We start from the raw sequence: 20,404 nt of genomic DNA on the forward strand, positions 1-20,404 counted from the left end.
CAACGTTCTCATAAATTAAATCAGAACTGAAACTCTTTTTGACCATTTTTTTGTTTTAAAGTGGAAGTAATAAGGTTTTTATGTTGCTTTTTCCCCCAATAAACAATAATTATTTAAAAACATATTCAACTCTTTGCTTTCAAAGTCTAAATATGCTATTTATATGACCATGGCTGTATGTATAAGTATGTTAGTGTAAGTGCATCTATAGTTTCCCCTAATCTCTTAAACCCTCTTCATGTTAAATTAAATTTAAAATTTTCTGCAAAACACTGCCCAATTCTGACGGTAACTTCAATTCTTAACCCTTCCTTATAAATTCTGCACTCTGACGTTGAAATTGGCGCCTATCAGCACCATTCAAATTGTAAACATAAACAATGCGTCCTAATATGCGCGCGCACCCACACACACACACAAATGCTGTCATTGCCGAGTGTTGCCAATTTCATGCGAGCCAACAACAAGGACTGCCATTATTCATTGAACTACCACATCCACGCAATGCATTTGCCACAATCATTCAGTTGTTCTTCTGTTGCAGTTTCGGCTGCAGCAAATTTTTGTGAGCAACTTATTGCGGCGGAATTCAACAGTCACTATTCAATAAAGTTTATATTAAAACACATTACTTACAATTAGTGCCCTCTCAAATATGTGTTAATTTCAGTTCAGTGTGTGCTGTGCAAATTTCTACAGTATTTTTTGTAATTTTGCAGTCGCTATTGTCTAAACGGAAGTAAGAAATGCTGGTTTTCTAAATATTTATTCTCGGCTAATACCACGTAAGTATTGCTATCACCCCACTCGTGTATTTACTCAAATGCATTTTCACTAATTAGTTAAGTGTGATAATTTCCGGTAGTTTAATTAATTAAATATATTTTGTACGAGCAATCAAGCGTCGCCGGCATGTGACTGAGTTGAGTTGCTTTGTGTTGGTATAAAAATTAATGCAAGCTCTTGAAAAAAGAGGAAGAGCTTTACTAGCAAGCTTCTTTGTAAAAATAACACAGGGTGACACGAAAGCTTTTGGCAGATTTTAACTGATATGCGGTGGGACATTCATACTTGCAAATGCATATGTACATACATATGTGCTTCATTATGACTACATTGAGAGAAAAATTTTGTTTGGGAGTGGAAGACATGTATTTGTGTGTGCGTTGGGGGTGAAACAGATAGCAGATACCCAAAGTGGAAGTTGATTAAATAAAATTATAATTAAAATCTGAGTAAATATGCAAATATAAAAGCGGCGGCCGTAGCCGAATGCGTTGACGCGTGACTAGTTAACGGTCTGATGTAGACCATATCTCTGTATTCTGCACATCGTGGCTTGGACGATTATAACATTATAACATTCTGCGGCAGATTTTTGGACATTGCACGTTGGCGACGGCGAGTATCGGAGGCGATGGAACAATGAGTTGTATGAGATTTACGGCGACATGAACACAGAGCAGCGAATAAATGCAAAGAGCTCCGGCTCTGAAAGTATTCGATGCGGTACCAACTGATGGTAGTAGAGGAAGAGGAGGTCTTCGCTTGTTAAACTTGGGCAAAATCGCTTAAGCAGTTACGCGCTATTCAAAAAGAAGAATACTCCTTTTTTTCACTAGCATTAGGATTGGAAGTCGATTCCGAATTTTTTTTGTAAAAAAGAACGACAGTGCTATTATGACCTGCTGAAATCTTAAATGGAGATACATATGTACGTATGTAGATATTTACTGGAACTGGTGCGCTTGAATCGGGCAATTAAAGAATAATTGAAAAAAGCCGAAACAAGACACGAATGAGTGATATCCTAGCATGACAACGCTGTTAAAAAGATTGTCAATTTATGTATTGGAAGCACTTAAATGGGTCAACTTTCTTGGCCCGGAGTCCGTTCTGCCTCTCCCTTCTGTAGCCATCAAAACCACGGTTAGCAAAAGGGTTACTCTAACCCACAAGCGAGCGTGACAGGCTGAGAGAGGCTGCAGATGGACTAAACTGATGTTACCTGTCATGTCCGACCGACTGTCGCAAATGCTCCTGCCATTAAGCACAATGGACTGCAGACAGCTGGTGTGACTGATGACAGGCCACTTTCTGTGGGCGAAGCACATGGAAAAGATAGGCATCTCAGACAGTGTACTCTGCCCAGCTTGTGAAGAGCAGGATGACACGGCGGACCACTTCTTGTGCGTCTGTCCCGCTTTCGCTCGAATCAGGTTTGAGGTATTTGGCACTAATGTGTTAAGAAGCGACCACCTTGGCTCCTTGGCACCACAAGACTTTTTCTGAGGTAGAGTAAATTTAAATAAAATTAAAAAGGGAATCCTAGTGCAGTACAATGGACTTAATTGTGTCTGAGTGCTGTACTTTCAAGTATGTTCCGACAAAAAAAAAATTACATTGGACCCCTCGAAATCATTGACACCAGAAGTCATTAAGTTTAATTAAGCGTGAAATTCCTCATACCATAGGCCACTCATAGAAAGTTACAGATGCAATCTCGCATCTCCTATGCCATTGTCCTGCTCCGTCCAGACATATATTTACCATTTTAGGTCGACAATTTTTTAATGAGTTGGAAAATCTCAGTACTGAGAACATAAGAAACCTTCTAAACATTTTGAAAGAACACACTGGTTCTAAGAGAGATAAGGACAAGCTCCGCATGTGGCATCACAATGGTGTTTCCCATAGTGGGCAACCGCCTCAACCTAACCTAACCTATGAAAAGCGGTTGGGAAAGTAAGTGCCGAATTCGTTAACAATTGAACAAAATCTTATTCGGAAACAAATTTCTCAGCGAAATTTGATGAAATGTAATTGTGTAGATTTTTGTTTAATTAATACTCAAAATAAAAGAATGCGCCTTTTAATTTGTGCGACTGTTGTAATAAATATTAATATTAATAATAGTAACCTTAAGCCCTCCATAAATGAATAACCGCATATAGTATCTATGGGATTATAAAAGGAATTGATAGAGGCACCATTTTTTATATACATACTTATATTTATTTCATGCGGCGTAAAATTTGTTTACCAACATTAAAAATGTACGAAGTGTCGCATGGCATTTGCTTGCTATACGAATACGTACAAAAAAGGTATTACAAATACAAATGTAAGATGTTGCGGTATTAGTATATACATACATGGGAGAGACGAGCCCCCATCTTTGATGATAAGTGTATATACGTGCGTGTGTACACGTCTCCGATTGGAGGTGTGAATGCGTGTATGGTGAGCTCACGTGCGCGTGCTTCGTTAGCCCAAGAAGAGATGTTAGTATGATAATTATTCAAATACAAATAAGAGTAATAAGAAATATAATAATAACGTGTAATAAAAACAAGAAACAATAATTGCGGTTATTTTATTGATTTAGCTGTTTTTTGATGCTGAAAAATAAAGTCGCTCACAAACAAATGGTTATATGGATATACATAAATATTTATAAAGCAAGCATAGGTATATGCGTAAATGTATATTAGGGCGGGTCAATTTGTTCTTAAAAAATATGAACGACTTTCTTTCGATGACTGAAGGGTTCCATTGACAATTATAAACAAAAAAGAACGTGTAAGCATAGCTGTAAAATGGATTTCGAGCAGCATTTGTATAACTAATTTAGTTTTTAATCCCTAGTATCTTTTTTTCTCGGAAAATATTTATATTGGGGTTTTTGGGTGCGGGACATACAATTTTTGATTTTTTCATTTGATTTTGCGATTTCAGTTTGCTCAGAATCCACCTATTGATTATGTTTTAAGGAAGAAACCCGATTTTTTTACCTTTATTGTAAATATTTTATTAAAATTGCTATACCGCCAAGGCGGTGTGTTGCCTCCATTGCACTGGTGCATGGTGATCGCTCCTCTACTCACCACCTTAAATGATGCTGGAGTTTACACACAAGCATATGTGGACGACGTTGCCTGTCTGATAACGGGCCCTTCGCTTATGAAAATCTGTAGAAAAGTGCAGAAAACTCTGAATATGATTGACACTTGATGCTGTGCGAATGGGCTATCGGCAAACCTCACGAAAACTGGTATTGTCCTCTTTACCAGAAGGAGGAAGCTTGATGAACTCGTTCTGCCTAAGCTAAAAGGAGTCACACTCCAGCTATCCAAAGAAATCAAATATCTTGGAGTAATCCTCGATAGTAAACTTCTTTGGAAGTCACACGTCGAAACAAAGACATGCAAAGCACTGACAGCTTTCTGGCAGTGCAAAGGTGTCTTTGGGAAAACGTGGGGTTTTTCTCCTAGCAAGGTCCTATGAATCTACACGGCTATGATAAGACCTATTATCACCTATGCCTGGATGAGTAGACTCTCTCTCGTGGGAGTCAGAAGGACCTTAACGACTACTTCAGGCCCGGCATTAGATGCTCTGATTGGTTTACCATCACTTGATGCTCTCATCTAAGGAGAGGCCTTGAAGGCCATCTGCAAGCTGAAACACGATGGGTACTGGTACGGCCCTGCTAGGCATTGGAAAACAGAGACGGTATGGACTTCGATCCAACGATTCTCTCCATGCCATCAAGAGTCGTACTTGAAAAGAGATACAGTGTAGTGCTGCCAGAGGCTCAGTTGTGGTCAAACTCTGAAAATGAACTCGGCAAACACTGTTTTCGCATTTTCACGGATGGCTCCAAGATCGGGCATGGCTCCGGCTCTGGGGTCTACGTGGAATCCAGCAGGACAAAACTGCACTTTGCTCTTGGAGTGCATGCATCTGTGTTTCAAACGCAGGTGTATGCAGTTCAAGAAGAGATGAACTTTGTTGTGGAAAACAGATGGAGGGGCAGATTTATATGTGTCTGCAGCGACAGCCCAGTTGCGTTCATGGCCTTAGACAGCCCCCCAACCACATCAGGGGTAGTCGAGTTCTGCAAATCCAGGCTGAACTACGTCTGTAGACATAATAGTCTGATGCTAACATGGTTCCCGGACACGTGGGTATCGTGGGTAACGAGACCTCTGACTCAGAGCCCGTTTTGTTACTCCCTTCTGTAGCCATCAAAGACACGGTTAAAAAATGGGTTACCCACAAGCGAGCTTGGCAGGCTGAGAGGCTACAGATGGACTAACCTGTTGTTACCTGTCATGTCCGATCGACTGTCGCAAACCCTCCTGTCATTAAGCAGTAGGGAGTGCAGACAGCTGGTTGGACTAATGACGGGCCACTTTCTGTGGGCGAAGCTCATGGAAAGGGTGGGCATCTCAAACTGCGTACTCTGCCCAGCTTGTGAAAAGGAGGATGAGATGGCGGACCACTTTCTGTGCGTATGTCTGTCTCGCCTTCGCTCGAATCAGGTTTGAGGTATTTGGCACTGATGTGCTAAGATGCGGCCACCTAGGCTCCTTGGCACCACGAGATCTACTCAGATTTCTTTGGAGGTCGGGTAGATTTAAAGAAAATTAAAAGGGAATCCAAGTGTAGTACAATGTACTTAATTAATGTCTGAGTGGTACACTTGTTAGTTGTCCCGACAACAAAAAAAAAATGTTTAATTACTAAAAAATATACCATGTATAAAAAAAATATAAAAGTATTTGGTAATAAAAAAACACTAGCAGTAGAAATTTTCGGAAAGAGTTCTGTTCATTGTAATTCACTTTAATATTATATTTTTATGCATACTTGTTTTGTATATAATACTTTTTTATTTACTAATTTTCAAACTTAGGCAAATAGAAAAAACAGCATACTCCGAATTTTGAATTATTATTCCATTGCTATTTATAATCTGTGATTTTATCGGCATTTCCTTTAACATCAAAAACGCCTGAAGGGAATCGAAGAAACCAAAATTGCGCAGAATTAGCAGTTACAGGATCGGCACCATAAACACCATTCACAATTTCAGCGGCCTGGCTTGCATTTTCGTCTTTATCAAAGAAAAACTGTTCCGAATTTTCTCTTTGGTGGCTTCCATTGTTAACACCCTGTAACTCACTCAACTGAATGGAACAAACAAAAAATAGCAAAAGAATTTTTTTTAGTGTGAAGTGCACCTTGACAACAAGCATAAATTTTTAATTGTTTGATCGATACTTTACGAGATATCGATCACTACAGCTCTCTTCCGAGAAAATAATGAATTTCTTTTTCCTCCAAACTAATATATCCGGTGAAAATTTTTGTATGACATTCAGGAAGATATTGACGAATGTCGAAGACTAATGGCAAAACATAAGACACATTTAAAATTTGTGTACATCTTTTTATTTGGAATAGCGTTTTGAATTAATGCTTTGTTTAATAGTACGACAATACTTTGTTTCTGTTTTCAGCCAAAATGACTTTCTTATACTCAAAAACCATATACTATACATATGTTTTCATCCAAAAAAATTTATTATGAATTAAAAACCAAAATTTAAAATGAGGAGAATCGAAGTCCAGTTTAGAGCTATGCATTTATGGATCTTTTTTGTGCCAATGGAATACTGTAGCCGCCGAAATAAAGTAACTGGTGATTTTTTAGCTATTATCTTTTTAAACAGTTGGTTTAAATAGCTGACGCACGTTTCGTGTTTTGTTTCACTGTCGAACATCTTCAGTTTGGTCTATAATTTAACCATGAACCAGTTTGGTCTATAATTTAACCAGTTTAATCGACCCACTGAAGCGGCTATTCGAGCTATTGTGACAAAATTTAGAACGAAATTTACATTATTGGACATCAAACCACCAACACGCTTACGTAGAGTGCGAACTGAAGAAAATATCGCAGCTGTATCGGAAAGTGTTAATGGTGACCATCAATTATCGATTCGTCGCCGTTCGCAGCAATTGGGCCTCTGTTACTCAACAACGTGGAAAATTTTGCGGAAGGATTTAGGTGTGAAGCCTTTCAAAATACAGCTGGTGCAAGAATTGAAGCCGAACGACCTACCGCAACGCAGAATTTTTGGTGAATGGGCTCTTGGAAAGTTGGCCGAAGGTCCACTTTTTTATCGAAAAATTGTGTTCAGCGACGCAGTACGTAATTCGATTTTGAAGTGAAGATCAGCCAGAAGAATTGCAAGAGCTACCAATGTATCGAACCAATGATGCGAATCGTAACGTAACTGTGAATGGTGAGCGCTACCGTGAAATGATATCCAACTTTTATTTGCCCAAAATGCAAGAGCTTGACTTGCATGACATGTGGTTTCAGCAAGACGGTGCCACATGCCACACAGCACGCGTAACAATGGGCCTGTTGAGAGGCGAGTTCGGTGAACATTTTATTTCACGTTCGGGACCTGTCAATTGGCCACCCAGATCGTGCGATATAACGTCTTTAGATTATTTTTTGTGGGGCTATGTTAAAGCTCATGTCTATTCAGACAAGCCAGCTTCAATTAACGCATTGGAAAACAACATTAAAGCGTTTATATGTGAGATACCGGCCGAAATATTGGAAAGAGTGTGCCAAAATTGGACTAAGCGGATGGACCCTTTGAAGCGCAGTCGCGGTCAACATTTGCATGAAATAATCTTCAAACATTAAATTATATGGACTGTACTATACATTTAAATACAAATTTTGATGCATTTTTCTGAATTTTACGTGTGGTTTTTTGAAAAACTTTCCTATAGTTCTTAAAAAATCAGAGAAAAAAGTTGTAGCCCGTCCTAATATAAATACTTATACAAATGATAATATTTTGCTGAAGTTGCATAAAGTTATTCTGGCGTTTGGTTTTTTGTTTTTTATCGGACAACAAATTCATCCTGCCGCTGTTTTGTTGTCTTTGAACTGGCTGAGTACTCACAAAAAGAGGCCACACACCGAGTATACGGCGTTCTTCTTGGTTTTTTTTTTGTATTTTTTTTCCTCCAATGCGACGTCAAGTTTGCGCGAATAGAAAATCGATTGTTTATAGGCATCACATGACGTACACAACACAAATCTATATGTAAACATACCTACAATATATGAGTATACAAGGTGGGTATATAGTTGATGTATGCGAATATATGTATATGTATGTATTCATATTTATGAGCATATGTTTATGCGTATTCGAGATAGTGATTAAAGGCACATGCACGCTCGTAAATACACAGCCACACACACACATCCATATGTACACATTTTTGAATTGGGTTCACTTTGTGCCAACATGAGACAACATTTTTGCTTGGATACAGGTTTTTTAAAGGCCAAGCCCGTTTTTTGCTGAATAGTCACTTCGAATCTACTTACATATGTACATATACATAGGTACATATGAATATACATATACACATACGCATATCCAATCTGTTGGCTTGACTTACACGGATTGAAGCAATTGACTGAAGTATCTATAGTTGGCGGTAGATTCGTATTTATGTGTATGTATGTACGAGTATATGTATCAAAGAAATTCAGTTGCCAGACCGACCGCAGTCCAATCAGAAATGCAGCATGTGAGTATGTAGCGCATACACGCACTCAAATCCGGTCAAAAATTCGCCGGCAATAAAGCATTACGAATAAATTACAATTTCCGCCAAATATTTACGCGCTTCCATTAAACGCAACACCAGACGTGGAAGTGACAGTTTTTTCTTGGCTTAATTTGCGTCAATTTAGATGATTTTATTAAATTAAGTTGTGCGTTTTTTGTGTTTGAAATTTGCATGCTCTAAATACGTACTTGGCAGAGTTCAAGCAGTAACACACACACGCATACATAAAAACATATATGTACACCTGTGTACATAATAACAGCAGCACAACATGCTAAAATGTTTTGAATATTTGTTCCTTTTTTATTTATTTTTTGTTTATAAAAATACATTTCATACTACAACAAAAACCATACAATTTAAAGTTTCAAGCTTAAAAAATAAAATTTCAACAAATTTTTACAAAAATTTCTAGCTTTTTAGTCAGATTATTTAGAAAATAATAATAATAATATTGCGGCTATCATTCGCTGTTGCCCGGGTCGCAACCCATTGTGAGCATAAAACACCGAATACTAGAAAGGCGGTTCTTTGATGGCACTCGCCACTCTGCCTTGGAAAACCTCCTCATAAAAAACCATTTGCTGTTCGGAGGCGGCGTAAAGCTGTCCCTCCATTTGTAGAAAAATATCAAGACGCACAGCACAAATCGGAGGAGAAGATCGGCGAAGCACCCAAAAAGGGTGAAGCGGCAATTATAGCACATGGGCTGAAAAGTCCCGAGCCAAACAAACGAAACACGTTTTTTTTTGTTCAAAATTAGCTGGATATTTCAATACCACTTTTGTAAAACAATTTATCTTTTGCCACAAAATAGGTCTCAGTTTCAGCGCTAACTACTTCATTCGAGCAAAATTTCTTACCGGCGAGCATTTTTTTAGATCTGCGAACAGTCAGTAGTCGCTGGGAGCCAAGTGTGGCGAATACGGTGGATGTGGGAGTAATTCAAAGTTCAATTCATTTACTGACTTGTGTCACGGTGCGTTGTCATGAAAGTGAGCAAACGCGGCACCCATTTTGCAAATAGTTTTCTGATAGTCAAATGATCATGCAATATATAGCCGACACGGTCTTTTGATATCTCTACGATGTCAGGGAACTTACGCATCTTCAATTTTCGACCAATCAAACCGATTTTGTGGATTTTTTTGATGTTTTCTGGTGTTACCGGCTCATTTGGACGTCCACTCGTTGTGCATCATCGGTGTCTCTGCGACCGCGTTTGAACTCGGCAAACCATTGTTTCACTGTTGCTTCTGATGGAGCGGAGTCCCCATAACACTTTTTAAGCCATTGCTTCGCTTGAACGGTATTTTTTCTCATTAAGAAACAGTGTAAAATTAAAACACGAAAATTTGTTTATCCATTATTTTAAAAATAAAAAAAGGAGTGTCACTGTTAGCACAATAACTCACGAACTAATGAAAATAATATCATGAAATGTTAACAGTTGTCTTTTAAGGTTGGTACTAACTGAAAAAGAGGTCAATGCAATAAAACTAGTGCCATCTATATGTTAGACCCGGGACTTTTCAGCCCATTTCTTATATACATATGTATATAATTACTTTTTTTTAATTTTAGTCATCAGGTTGAAGTCACGTTTTCTTAACTTGTTGAAATAAATAAATAAAAAATAATTATATTACCGAGTCACGAAATTTAGTGTATGGAGAAAATGCACAAAACTGCCGCAAAAAAAAACGAAAAAAAAACTTAAACAATCAGCGCAATTTTTGAGCCACTTAAAATTAGCACTTTATTACATCAAAATTCAATGAGTTATGTACAGAAATGCATACACGAAAGTTTTCAAAAAATTCTATTTGAATTTATTGACTTTAAAATTTTGTGCAAAGTTTGAAAATTAAAGCTATATAGTTTTTGTTGTAGTACAAACTATATTTTTATAAAAAAAAATGTATATAATAATACAAAAAATTAAAAAAAAATAAATATAAATTAAAGAAATATGTATTCAAGACTTTGCTATATGTGGCGCTGCAATTACTGTGAAAGCAGGTGTGCATCTATTTATACAAGGTGGCGCAAAAGTAACATTGCGATGTTTTTTGGCTGTAATTTAAAAAAAATGAAAAACTTTGATTCTTCTTGTGGATTATTTTTATTTGGTCTTTTAATTTTTTTTACATCAAGTCGAGAATATGATGTCATGTAAATGGCCGCCGCCACAGTTGATTGCCATTTGAGCCCTTTTTATGGCATTTTCCTTCACTTTGGCGAAAACTTCCGGCGATAGGTCCTCACATTCTTGACGGATATTGTCTTTAAGAGCTGCAAGAATCTGAGGCTTGTTGACATAAACCCGCGACTTCAAAAAGCCCCACAAAAAGAAGTCTGGAGTGGTCAAATCCGGCGATCTTGCTGGCCAGTGCAAATCGCCAAAACGGGAGATTAGGCGCCCGGGAAATGCATTCTTCAGCATATCGGTTGTGGCACGTGCAGTCTGTGCCGTTGCACCGTCCTGTTGGAACCACATGTTTTCCAATCCCAATTCATCAAGTTGCGGCAAAAAGAACTCGTTGATTATTGCTCTGAAGCGCTCCCCATTCACAGTAACCGTTTGGCCCGCGACGTCTTCGAAGAAAAAAGGTCCGATGACTCCTCCAGCGAAAACAGCACACCATACAGTGACTTTGAGCGGGTGTAATGGCTCCTCGTGGGTTACACGCGGATTTTCAGTGCCCCAGAAGCGTAAATTTTGCTTATTTACGTACCCGCAAAGATGGAAATGGACCTCATAACTCATGATTATTTTTGACGAAAAATCATTTTCCTTTTGGTGGTGATTAAGGATGGCTTGAGCGTATGTTAGACGCGATTGGCGGTCAGCAGCTAACAGCTGATGCACCGTCTGGACTTTGTACGGAAACATCTTCAAATCTTGTACCAAAATTCGCTGTAAAGACCGTCGACTGATACCAATTTGCGTGGCACGTCGTCTGGTCGATGTCGACGGCGCTTCCATGACATCCCCGGCTACAGCAGCAATATTCTCTGCAGAACGGCTACTCCGGGGTCTGCCACGCCTGCCTCGTGTTGTGCCAGTCTCTTCGAGGCGAGCGGCTAAACGTCGCAGTGTTTCACCAGTAGGCGTTGGACGGCGATGAAATCTGCGACGAAATTCAAGTTGTGCCAAAGTCACCGACCGATTATTGGTCAAATAAATAGTCAGCAATATTCCGCGTTCTGGAGCAGTGTAGCGTAACATTGTTTATTAACGTGTATTTCGCATGTGTTTACTACACAAATGTCAAAACAGAACTGACATTAGGGGCCAATCGCAAAATTTATAGTATTTTCTGATAGGAGGATTACTTTAGCGCCACCTGTTATATACATATTTACTGCTGTATAAAAACTTAGTAATTGTTTTAGCTGCGCACTTTCCTTTAGTAAACTATTTAAAGTAAGCCTAACTAAGACGTAACTACGTACATGCCTACATATGTATATGCCCATATTTATATGGTATATACGTAGTACCTACATACATAAGTTATCTTCTCAAAAACAATGACACTTTTCCTTTAACTTGTCAATAGAACTTTTGTTTTTGTCATGACATCGTTAACAATTTTTCGCTGCTTATGAGGTCCATGCCATTTGCGACATAAATATGTGAATGCGATTTAATAGAACTTTTTAGACGCTGTTTGCAAATTCACTATTTTGCCATCATGTTAAGTGATGTGGCGTGTATCTATGCAGCTACTTTTACTTATGTACATGTATGTAGGTGTTTATTCTCATATGTGCTATATTCAAACTGTATTCATTAACATGAGCCTGAGCGTGTGTGAGGGGCCGCATGTTGACGTGTCCTCTTATTACACTCTCTTTTTCTTGATATTCACTGGCGTTGTGATGTGTTCCCGACAGGAGCATTAATAATTAATACTTTTTGAGGAAAATACAATATGTATCTATATATGTATACAGTCAGTTGCAAAATTAAAAGGTTGGCACATATTGATGAGTTTTAACTGTTTATATAATTATTTTTTATTTTCAATTATTTTTTTTTGCTGGAATATAGGCCGCTTTATAACAAAGGCTATATTAAACCAAGTTTTGAATCTTACACAAGATTCATAAAAATTCGAAAAGTTTTCATCAAAATTTCAAACTTTTCGAACAGAATTCAAAATTAAATAATGACTTTTGAATAAAAATAAAAGGAATATTTTTGAATAAAGTTCAGATGAATATTTTTATATAAAAATAAAATTAATATTTTTGAATAAGAATAAAGTGAATATTTTTAAATAAAAACAAGATTAATATTTTTGAATACAAATAAAATAATAACACATTTTTAATAAATAAAAAAAGTTCTAAAAAAATTGAAATGAATATTTTTGAATAAAAATAACATACTAACAACAACAAAACTAAAATTTTTTTTAATAAATATAAAATGAGTATTTTTGAATATAAGTAAAATGAGTATAAATAAACAATAAATGAATATTTTTGAATAAAAATAAAATGAATATTTCTAAATAAAAATAAACAGATTTTTTTGAATAAATATAAAATGAAATTTTTGAATAAATATTAAATACATTTTTGAATAAATATAAAATTATAACAAATTTTAACGAATAAAAGAAAGTTCTAAAAAATTTAAATTAATTTTTTTAAATAAAGAAAAAATTTGTATTTTTAATTAAATCTTAAATAAATATAAAATGAATATGTTTGAATAAAAATAAAATGATTTTTTTGAATAAATATAATGCGAAATTTTTGAATAAAAATAAAATAATAACAAATTTTTAACAAATAAAAAAATGTTCTAAAAATATTGAAATGATTATTTTTTAATAAAAATAAAATTAATGACTTTGAATAAAACTAAAATAATTTTAATTTTATTTTTAATAATAATCAAATGAATATTTTTGAATAAAAACAAAATGAATATTTTTGAATAAAAATAAAATGAACATTTTTAAACAAAATAAAAAAAATTTTTGAATAAAACTAAATTGATTTTTTTTTTAATAAATAAAAAATAAAATTTTGAATAAAAATAAAATAATAACAAATTTTTAACGAATAAAAAAAGTTCTATAAAATTTAAATTAAGTCTTTTGAATAAAAAAAATTTCTATTTTTAAGAAATTTAAATTAATTAAACAAAATTGTATTTTTAAATAAAATTAAAATAAATAAAAAATGATTATTTTTGAATATAAATAAATGAATATAAATCAAATGAATATACAGTGCACTCGCGATAACTCGAACTAATTAAAACAGGCGCTGTTCGATTTATCGAATTTGTTCGACTTATCAATTGAGTGTGCTATGTTAAAAAAACAGTCATCGATATCGATTTTTCGATCGATTGTTGAAAATGGAAGCCAGTAGAAAATTTCTGTAGTATAGTTTCGTTATACGAATTACATTTTGGTCCATTGGCTGGATCAATGGTGTCACATTCGGCGGCATAAACATAGTTAAAATTAAACCATCCTCGGACTTTAATTCGATTTCGTTGGGATGTGATGGGGCATTATCAATTAGAAGAAGAGCCTTCTCAGGTAGTCCCCATCTTTCAAATTTTTTCTTACCTAAATATTAAAGTCATTTAACTTGGTTAAAAAAATTGTTTTAATGAATCTGGATTTTACCTGCGGCACGAACAAATTATGAAACCAGTCTTTGAAAATCGCCGAAGTCATCCAGGCTGATTTGGAATTTTTGTACTCCACCGGACAGTTAAAATTTTTAAAAACACGAGGATTTCTTGCTTTGTCAATAACGAGAAGTTTAAGCTTATGGTTGCCGGTAGCGTTAGTGCAAGCCATAAATTGCCTTATCTTTCTTTTTTATAAGACTTATGGTGGACTTGGCTACCCCATATTCCTTCGCTAGAGAAGTAACACTACGTCCACGTTTAATTTTGTTAAGGACTTCAGCCCTCTCTTTTAATGTTAAACACTTCAACCTTTTACGATCCATTACTCACGTGCACTGATATACTACAAATGACAAATTTAAAGCAATTTGGTCAATGCAAGATGTTGTTCCCAGAAAACTAACGGGATATTAACGCCGAAATATTCATATGGACAATACACTAGTATACATATAATTTATATATATATGTATCTATGTACAAAATGTACATGTTTGAAAAGAATGTGTGTACAAATAAATTTGTTTTTTTGTTCGAGTTATAGCGCTTTTTTATTGTTCGAGTTACAAAGAAGTCAATAGGGGAAAAAATGTGTTCGAGTTAGCACGTCGTTCGACTTAGCGGCTATTCGAGTTACCGCGAGTGCACTGTATTTTGAATTAAAATAAAATGAATATTTTTAAATAAAAATAATATTTTTTAATAAAGCTAAAAAGATTTTTTCTAATGAATATAAAATGAAATTTTTGAACAAAAATGAAATAATAACAAATTTTTAACGAATAAAAAAAGTTCTAAAAAGGTTAAATTAGTTTTTAAATTTTATTTAAATAAAAATAAAATACATTTAAATAAGACTAAAATAAAATTTTATTTTTAAATAAAACTCAAATATTTTTTTAATAAAAATAAGAAAAACATTTTTGAATAAAAATAAAATTAATTTTTTTCAATAAAAATAAAATAATAACAATTTTTTAATAAATAAAAAGAATTATTTTCGAAAAATTTTGAATCAAAAGTGTGAAATTTAGATTTGGAAGTGAATTTAGCAATTTGGAAGTATATTCGAAAGTTTCGCAAAATTTTAAACTCAAATTCATGTGGCTTTTGTTTGTTTGATGAAGCCAATTTTTATATTTATATAGATTAATTAAAATTAATTAAAAAATATAATCAAAACTAATAAATAAATGTGTATTTTGTTAAAGAATGAAATATATTTTAATAAAAAATAATTTTAATTAAATTGAAAAAAATATATAGTCAAAACTGTACTTTATTTTTGAGTTTGAAATTTGGAGTCAAAGTTAATTTTCAAGTTTGGTGTATGAGGTCACGCGCCAGGTTTTTTTAAACAAAAACTTTTATTAAAAATTAAAAAAATTACTTGAAAAAAAAAATGCTCAACAAAGTCAAAAATTACGCCACTCTCTTTATGATGCCCCAAAAGAGCGTACTTCATACGCCAAGTTTTTTTTTAATAAAAACTTTTATAAGAAATAATTTAAATTAATTTAAAAAAAAATCGAAAATTACGCCACTTTCTTAGGATGTCCCAAAAGAACGCACTTTGAGTTTGAAATTTGGAGTCAAAAGTTCATCTTCAACTTTGAAGTATGGCGTCGCACGTCAAGTTTTTCAACTTTAAAGTCACTGTAGTATCAGGTTTCACAAATACTTCTATAAATATATGAATGTAGAATATTAAATTAGTTTCAATACATTTGTACAATAATTAATTTAAAATTTAAAATATTTTGCAAATTTGTACGCATTTTATCAAGTCTGTGAAGATAAATAAATATTGGCCTTCCACCGACGCTTCCGTGATTAATTTTTAAAAATGTCTTCTACAACTACGGTATAATTTCAAAATTAGAATTTTACTCATTTCGAAACGATTCAGAGAGAAAAATTGGAGTAAGAAAGGCGCTATAAAGTCATAACTCAAAAAATGAAGTGTACAATTCTGGGACATCATCGCAACTCTTCTACATTTAGAATAAAAAACCTTATTTGTTTAGAATAAACGGTGATACTTTGTCATAAGCTAAATTATGTATGTTTTTCAATGTACTTGCATGTACTCGTATACATATCGGTAGAATTTGTCAGTTCATACTTAAATAAGTAATCAATTTGCCAAAACCTATTAAAATATTAGTTGTTTAGGTTTAAGACCAGCATCTGGAAGAATTAAAGATTCATTTAAACATGATTAAATTAACTTTTCATAGAGTCGAAATGAACATTACTCGGTATCGAAAAATGCTGCCTCTGGGTAATCCCAATGAAAATAATCGATTCAGTCTTCACTCGGTATCGAAAAACCCACACAAAGAGCAGGAGAAAATGTATCGTTTGGTTTTTTCTTATTATTTTTAAACAAAGTATCTGTAAAATACAACGCTTAATGTCCAATAATAAGTACAAGCCGCTTAGATCATCGACTCTACGTCGTTTGGCTTTTTAAACTGTATTGGAATACTGAATATTGAACAATTCGGATACAAATAATGGGGCTTACATGCTTTGCAGGTGTCGAGCTTCTTTTCAAGTGCAGTCAAATGCACTTCCTCTATTTGTAGGACAACATCAAGACTCACACCACAGATTGGAGAACAAGCTCCATCAAGCACCTTTTTTTTTTTTTTTTTTTTTTTTTTTTACGAGGAGGAAGCATCGAAAGCCTGTACCCCGTCAGTGTAGGACTTTAACCCAAACTAAACCTCCTACCGTCCATGTACCGATCCCCTCCCGGTACTACCGTTAAGTAAATCGTCGGGAAGGCGGTTGAACTCTAGGCTCTACGTCAGTTACACTTCACATGCAGTCCGTCAAAAGTTGCATGTACTTTAATCCTCCCCCAGTTTTGTTTGTTACCGAAGCAAACCACCCCAGTTGGGCCTGTCCACCCCCTCCCACCATACTTGTCACACGTCGACTTAAGAGTTCGTTTCTTTGTGAAGTATCGTCTGTTTATCTGCCGCTGACCTCGGATATGTCTGCGAGCTTTAATGCATAAATTATTTGGCTAATTGCGGCCGAGATCTTATCCCACGCATACTTTGAAGACATCATGATGTCCACTATGTTTTCTGGTACTATCGGATCATCTGATAGTGAAGCTAAATCCTCTCTGATAGTCACAAATCGCGGGCATACAAAAAATACATGTCTTGCATCTTCCTCTTCATGGCATATTCGACATAAAGGCGAATCACGTATCCTAAAGCGATGTAGATACTTCTGGTAGCAACCATGGTCTGTCAAAAATTGCGTTAGCTGGAAATTAGGCTCACCATAGCTTCTATTTAGCCATTTTTCGATTTTTGGGATTAGTGTATAAGTCCACCTTCCCTTTGTCGCGTTTTCCCAACGCTCCTGCCATTTCAGCATGGATGTAGCCTTCTCTCTTTTTATGATCGCGGATATGTTACTGTGGTCCTGTTCTTTCTGCACGAACACTCTCGCTCTTTCTTCCGCCAATATATCTATCGGAATCATGCCTGCGATCACCATTGCCGCTTCGTCAGAGGTGGTTTTATATGCGCTTATCACCCTCAGTGCGCAAAGTCTGTACATGGATTCGTACGGTCTTCTATATGCTTTTACCTTCATGGATTTTGCCCATACTGGTGCTGCATATAGCAGGGTGCATGCGATGACGCTAGATAATAGCCTGCGTTTGCTGCTTCTCGGCCCACCCACATTCGGGAGCATTCTAGAGAGCGCACTGAACATTCTTGATGCTTTGTGGGTTATATATTCCGCATGTGGGCCATCAAGCACCTAACAAAGAATGTATGTATGCTAGGTGTGGCGCAAAATATGAATCACTCTATTGGAAGATTTATAATTTTTGAAAATGGTGTCGTGTGGTGTGTACGTGTATTTTATGTTTTTTTTTAGGTAACCCTCCTCTTCTTGAATTGAACTATAATAAGCTCGTTGCTTGGGCTGAATTCTTCGGAACCAAGTTTTAAAGTTAGGTAATAGAAGAGAGTCTCAGATAACCAGGTCGGGCGAGTGCTATAACTCAAATTCTCAAATAAAAACGGGATGATAATTTTGTGCCACTTTCTATATACATACATAAATATATATAATATTTTCATGCCTAATTATATATAGTATAATATTGTATATATTTATTTTCCTGTCAAAAATACTCTATTAGCTTTTGCTAATACAGTCGGTACTGAACTCAGAGCTGACATGTCATACACAACCGCACACGGATATGACATGAGCCCGGGAATAATCTACTGTTATTGTTTTTTTAATAATTTTTAAAACCATTAAATAAATTCTTTCAAACTCACGTGTTCCTACTGGCGCTCCACAAAAATATATGTACATGTGTATGTATGTGTACGTATGTAATATATATTTACGAATGTATGTGAAAATCAACTTGGTGAGGCATTTCTGACTGACGGAAACAACGATAAAAATATTAAATACTCGATACAGGGATTTACTCACCAACACAAACGCACCTGTTGCTGTTGAACACATGCAATTAACCAACCTTCGCTGTTGCTCTCTGGCAATGCGTGCGGCCGAGTATATGGTATTCGCCAGCTGGTGAGAATGGATATAAAACAATATTGGTGCAGTTGCATGTGTGTGCGTAAACGTGAAAGAGTTGATAAAGGCTCGCTAAAGACGCGTGTATAAATATATGTTTGTTGCACTTAGATTGTAGCGATCATATTGGATCTATCAGTGGTCAGTTAGTTAAGCAAAGAAGCTACGGAACAACGCGTTTTATCGTTTTAAGAAATTCATTGTGCAAAATTTATTATTTTTGCAAACAAGCAGACGTCACGCTGCTTTTAGCATTATTTGTCCGTTTTTGAATTTGCCAAAAAACAAACGGCAGTGCTTAATATCGTACAAGGAAAGGTATTGAGAGTATAATTTTTTTAATGTGCGATATTCATTGGAAAAATTGTGTTTAACTAAAATACGGTCGTTTCTGTTTTTTTGTTTTTTGCATGGTTTTGCAGTTGGAAAAACTGGTGGGTGCGTGCTTGATTTACAACAAATCAGCGACACCATTTCGTAATTCCCATCTTTCGTGCAAAAGTAGAGTGAACAGCTACTCAAGCTACAGCCGCAAAAGTAACCACAACAAGACAACTCGATTGACCATGAAGAACGAAAGGTAAGTGTCATAAGTAGTGTACTTGTAATATTAATTACGAATACGTGCATACAGACAGTGCCACGAATTGTGTTACGGTGCTAAAAGATTATTAAAAAATTGCATAATTGAAGTATGTATTAATCTGGTGCATTAATGAGCTTAACAATTTGCTTTGTGTAGACAGACATATATAACACATGCCAGCTCGTACAAGTTAGCAACAATTTGCAAAAAGCGTTTTTTATGAGAGGTTTTAAAACGTCTGATTTTTTGCAAAAATTGTAAATTGCAATACTTATTAACCTCAAAGTGAAAAGAGACGATGTAAAGTGTAAAAAGAATGGGATGGGGAAATACGAAAAATTTACGAGCAGGCATTATACATACAGACATTTGTACGATTATACTTGCAAACATACATACATATGTGGATATATAGGTATGTATGCAGGTGTGTGTAAAAATGCTCACGTTCACTTGAAAACCAATAACACCGATCAATGCAACAGCTGATGTGTGATATCTCACGCTCTCGCGGCCGATACAAACGAGTTCTTTCGCCTTTTGGCTCTGTGGAATTTTTGTTGTAATTTCTTCTTCTTAGCATGGGAATGCCGCGTTGATAGTGTGCACAAGTACAATGCTATGAATCAAACAAACAGCCAACTACAACTACAACTACAACTAAAACCACACAAGGTTCCACTTTCGTTAACACACCTCCAAAATGAGTGGCGAAAACGTAGTACAGTAGGTGCTCGTGTTGATTTTATTTGCGAACGCGAATGCCGCTAGACAACAAATATGCATTTCACAATTGAGTAGCAATATTGTGATAGGCTAACATATACATACACGCATACATTTCCATACATATGTATATCTATATGTCGCCACGTTTATTTGTACATATGTATGTATGTATAAAATGTCTTTGATTTTTTGCTAATGATGACGCATTCGTTGTTTGGCTTTAATGGTGGTAGGGGTCGCTGGTGAGCGAATATGCATTCTCACTCGCACACCGGTACAAAGATCACCTTGGAAGGTCAATACTTCGAACTTGTTGGAAAAATCCGTTGGTTTAGTGGCAATACTAGATTAAGATAAAACTG

General features: G+C 35.4%; 1 protein-coding gene across 2 annotated transcripts in view; it reads left to right on the forward strand.

Annotated features, from left to right (window-relative positions):
• The first annotated feature begins 679 nt into the window (after positions 1-679).
• LOC128867823 (trehalase) overlaps positions 680-20,404 on the forward strand; it is a 78,903-nt gene continuing 59,178 nt past the window's right edge. The window contains exons 1-2 of one of the 2 annotated variants that reach the window (XM_054109363.1): positions 680-785; positions 19,150-19,307. In XM_054109363.1, coding sequence (XP_053965338.1) covers positions 19,294-19,307 — 14 coding nt within the window. In that variant the 5' untranslated portion in view covers positions 680-785; positions 19,150-19,293. Of the gene's footprint in view, positions 786-18,833; positions 19,046-19,149; positions 19,308-20,404 lie in introns of those variants that run through there. The other variant, XM_054109361.1, reaches the window with a different exon arrangement.

This window comes from Anastrepha ludens, chromosome 6, assembly GCF_028408465.1.
Source record: "Anastrepha ludens isolate Willacy chromosome 6, idAnaLude1.1, whole genome shotgun sequence".
In the NCBI taxonomy this organism is placed as follows: domain Eukaryota; kingdom Metazoa; phylum Arthropoda; class Insecta; order Diptera; family Tephritidae; genus Anastrepha; species Anastrepha ludens.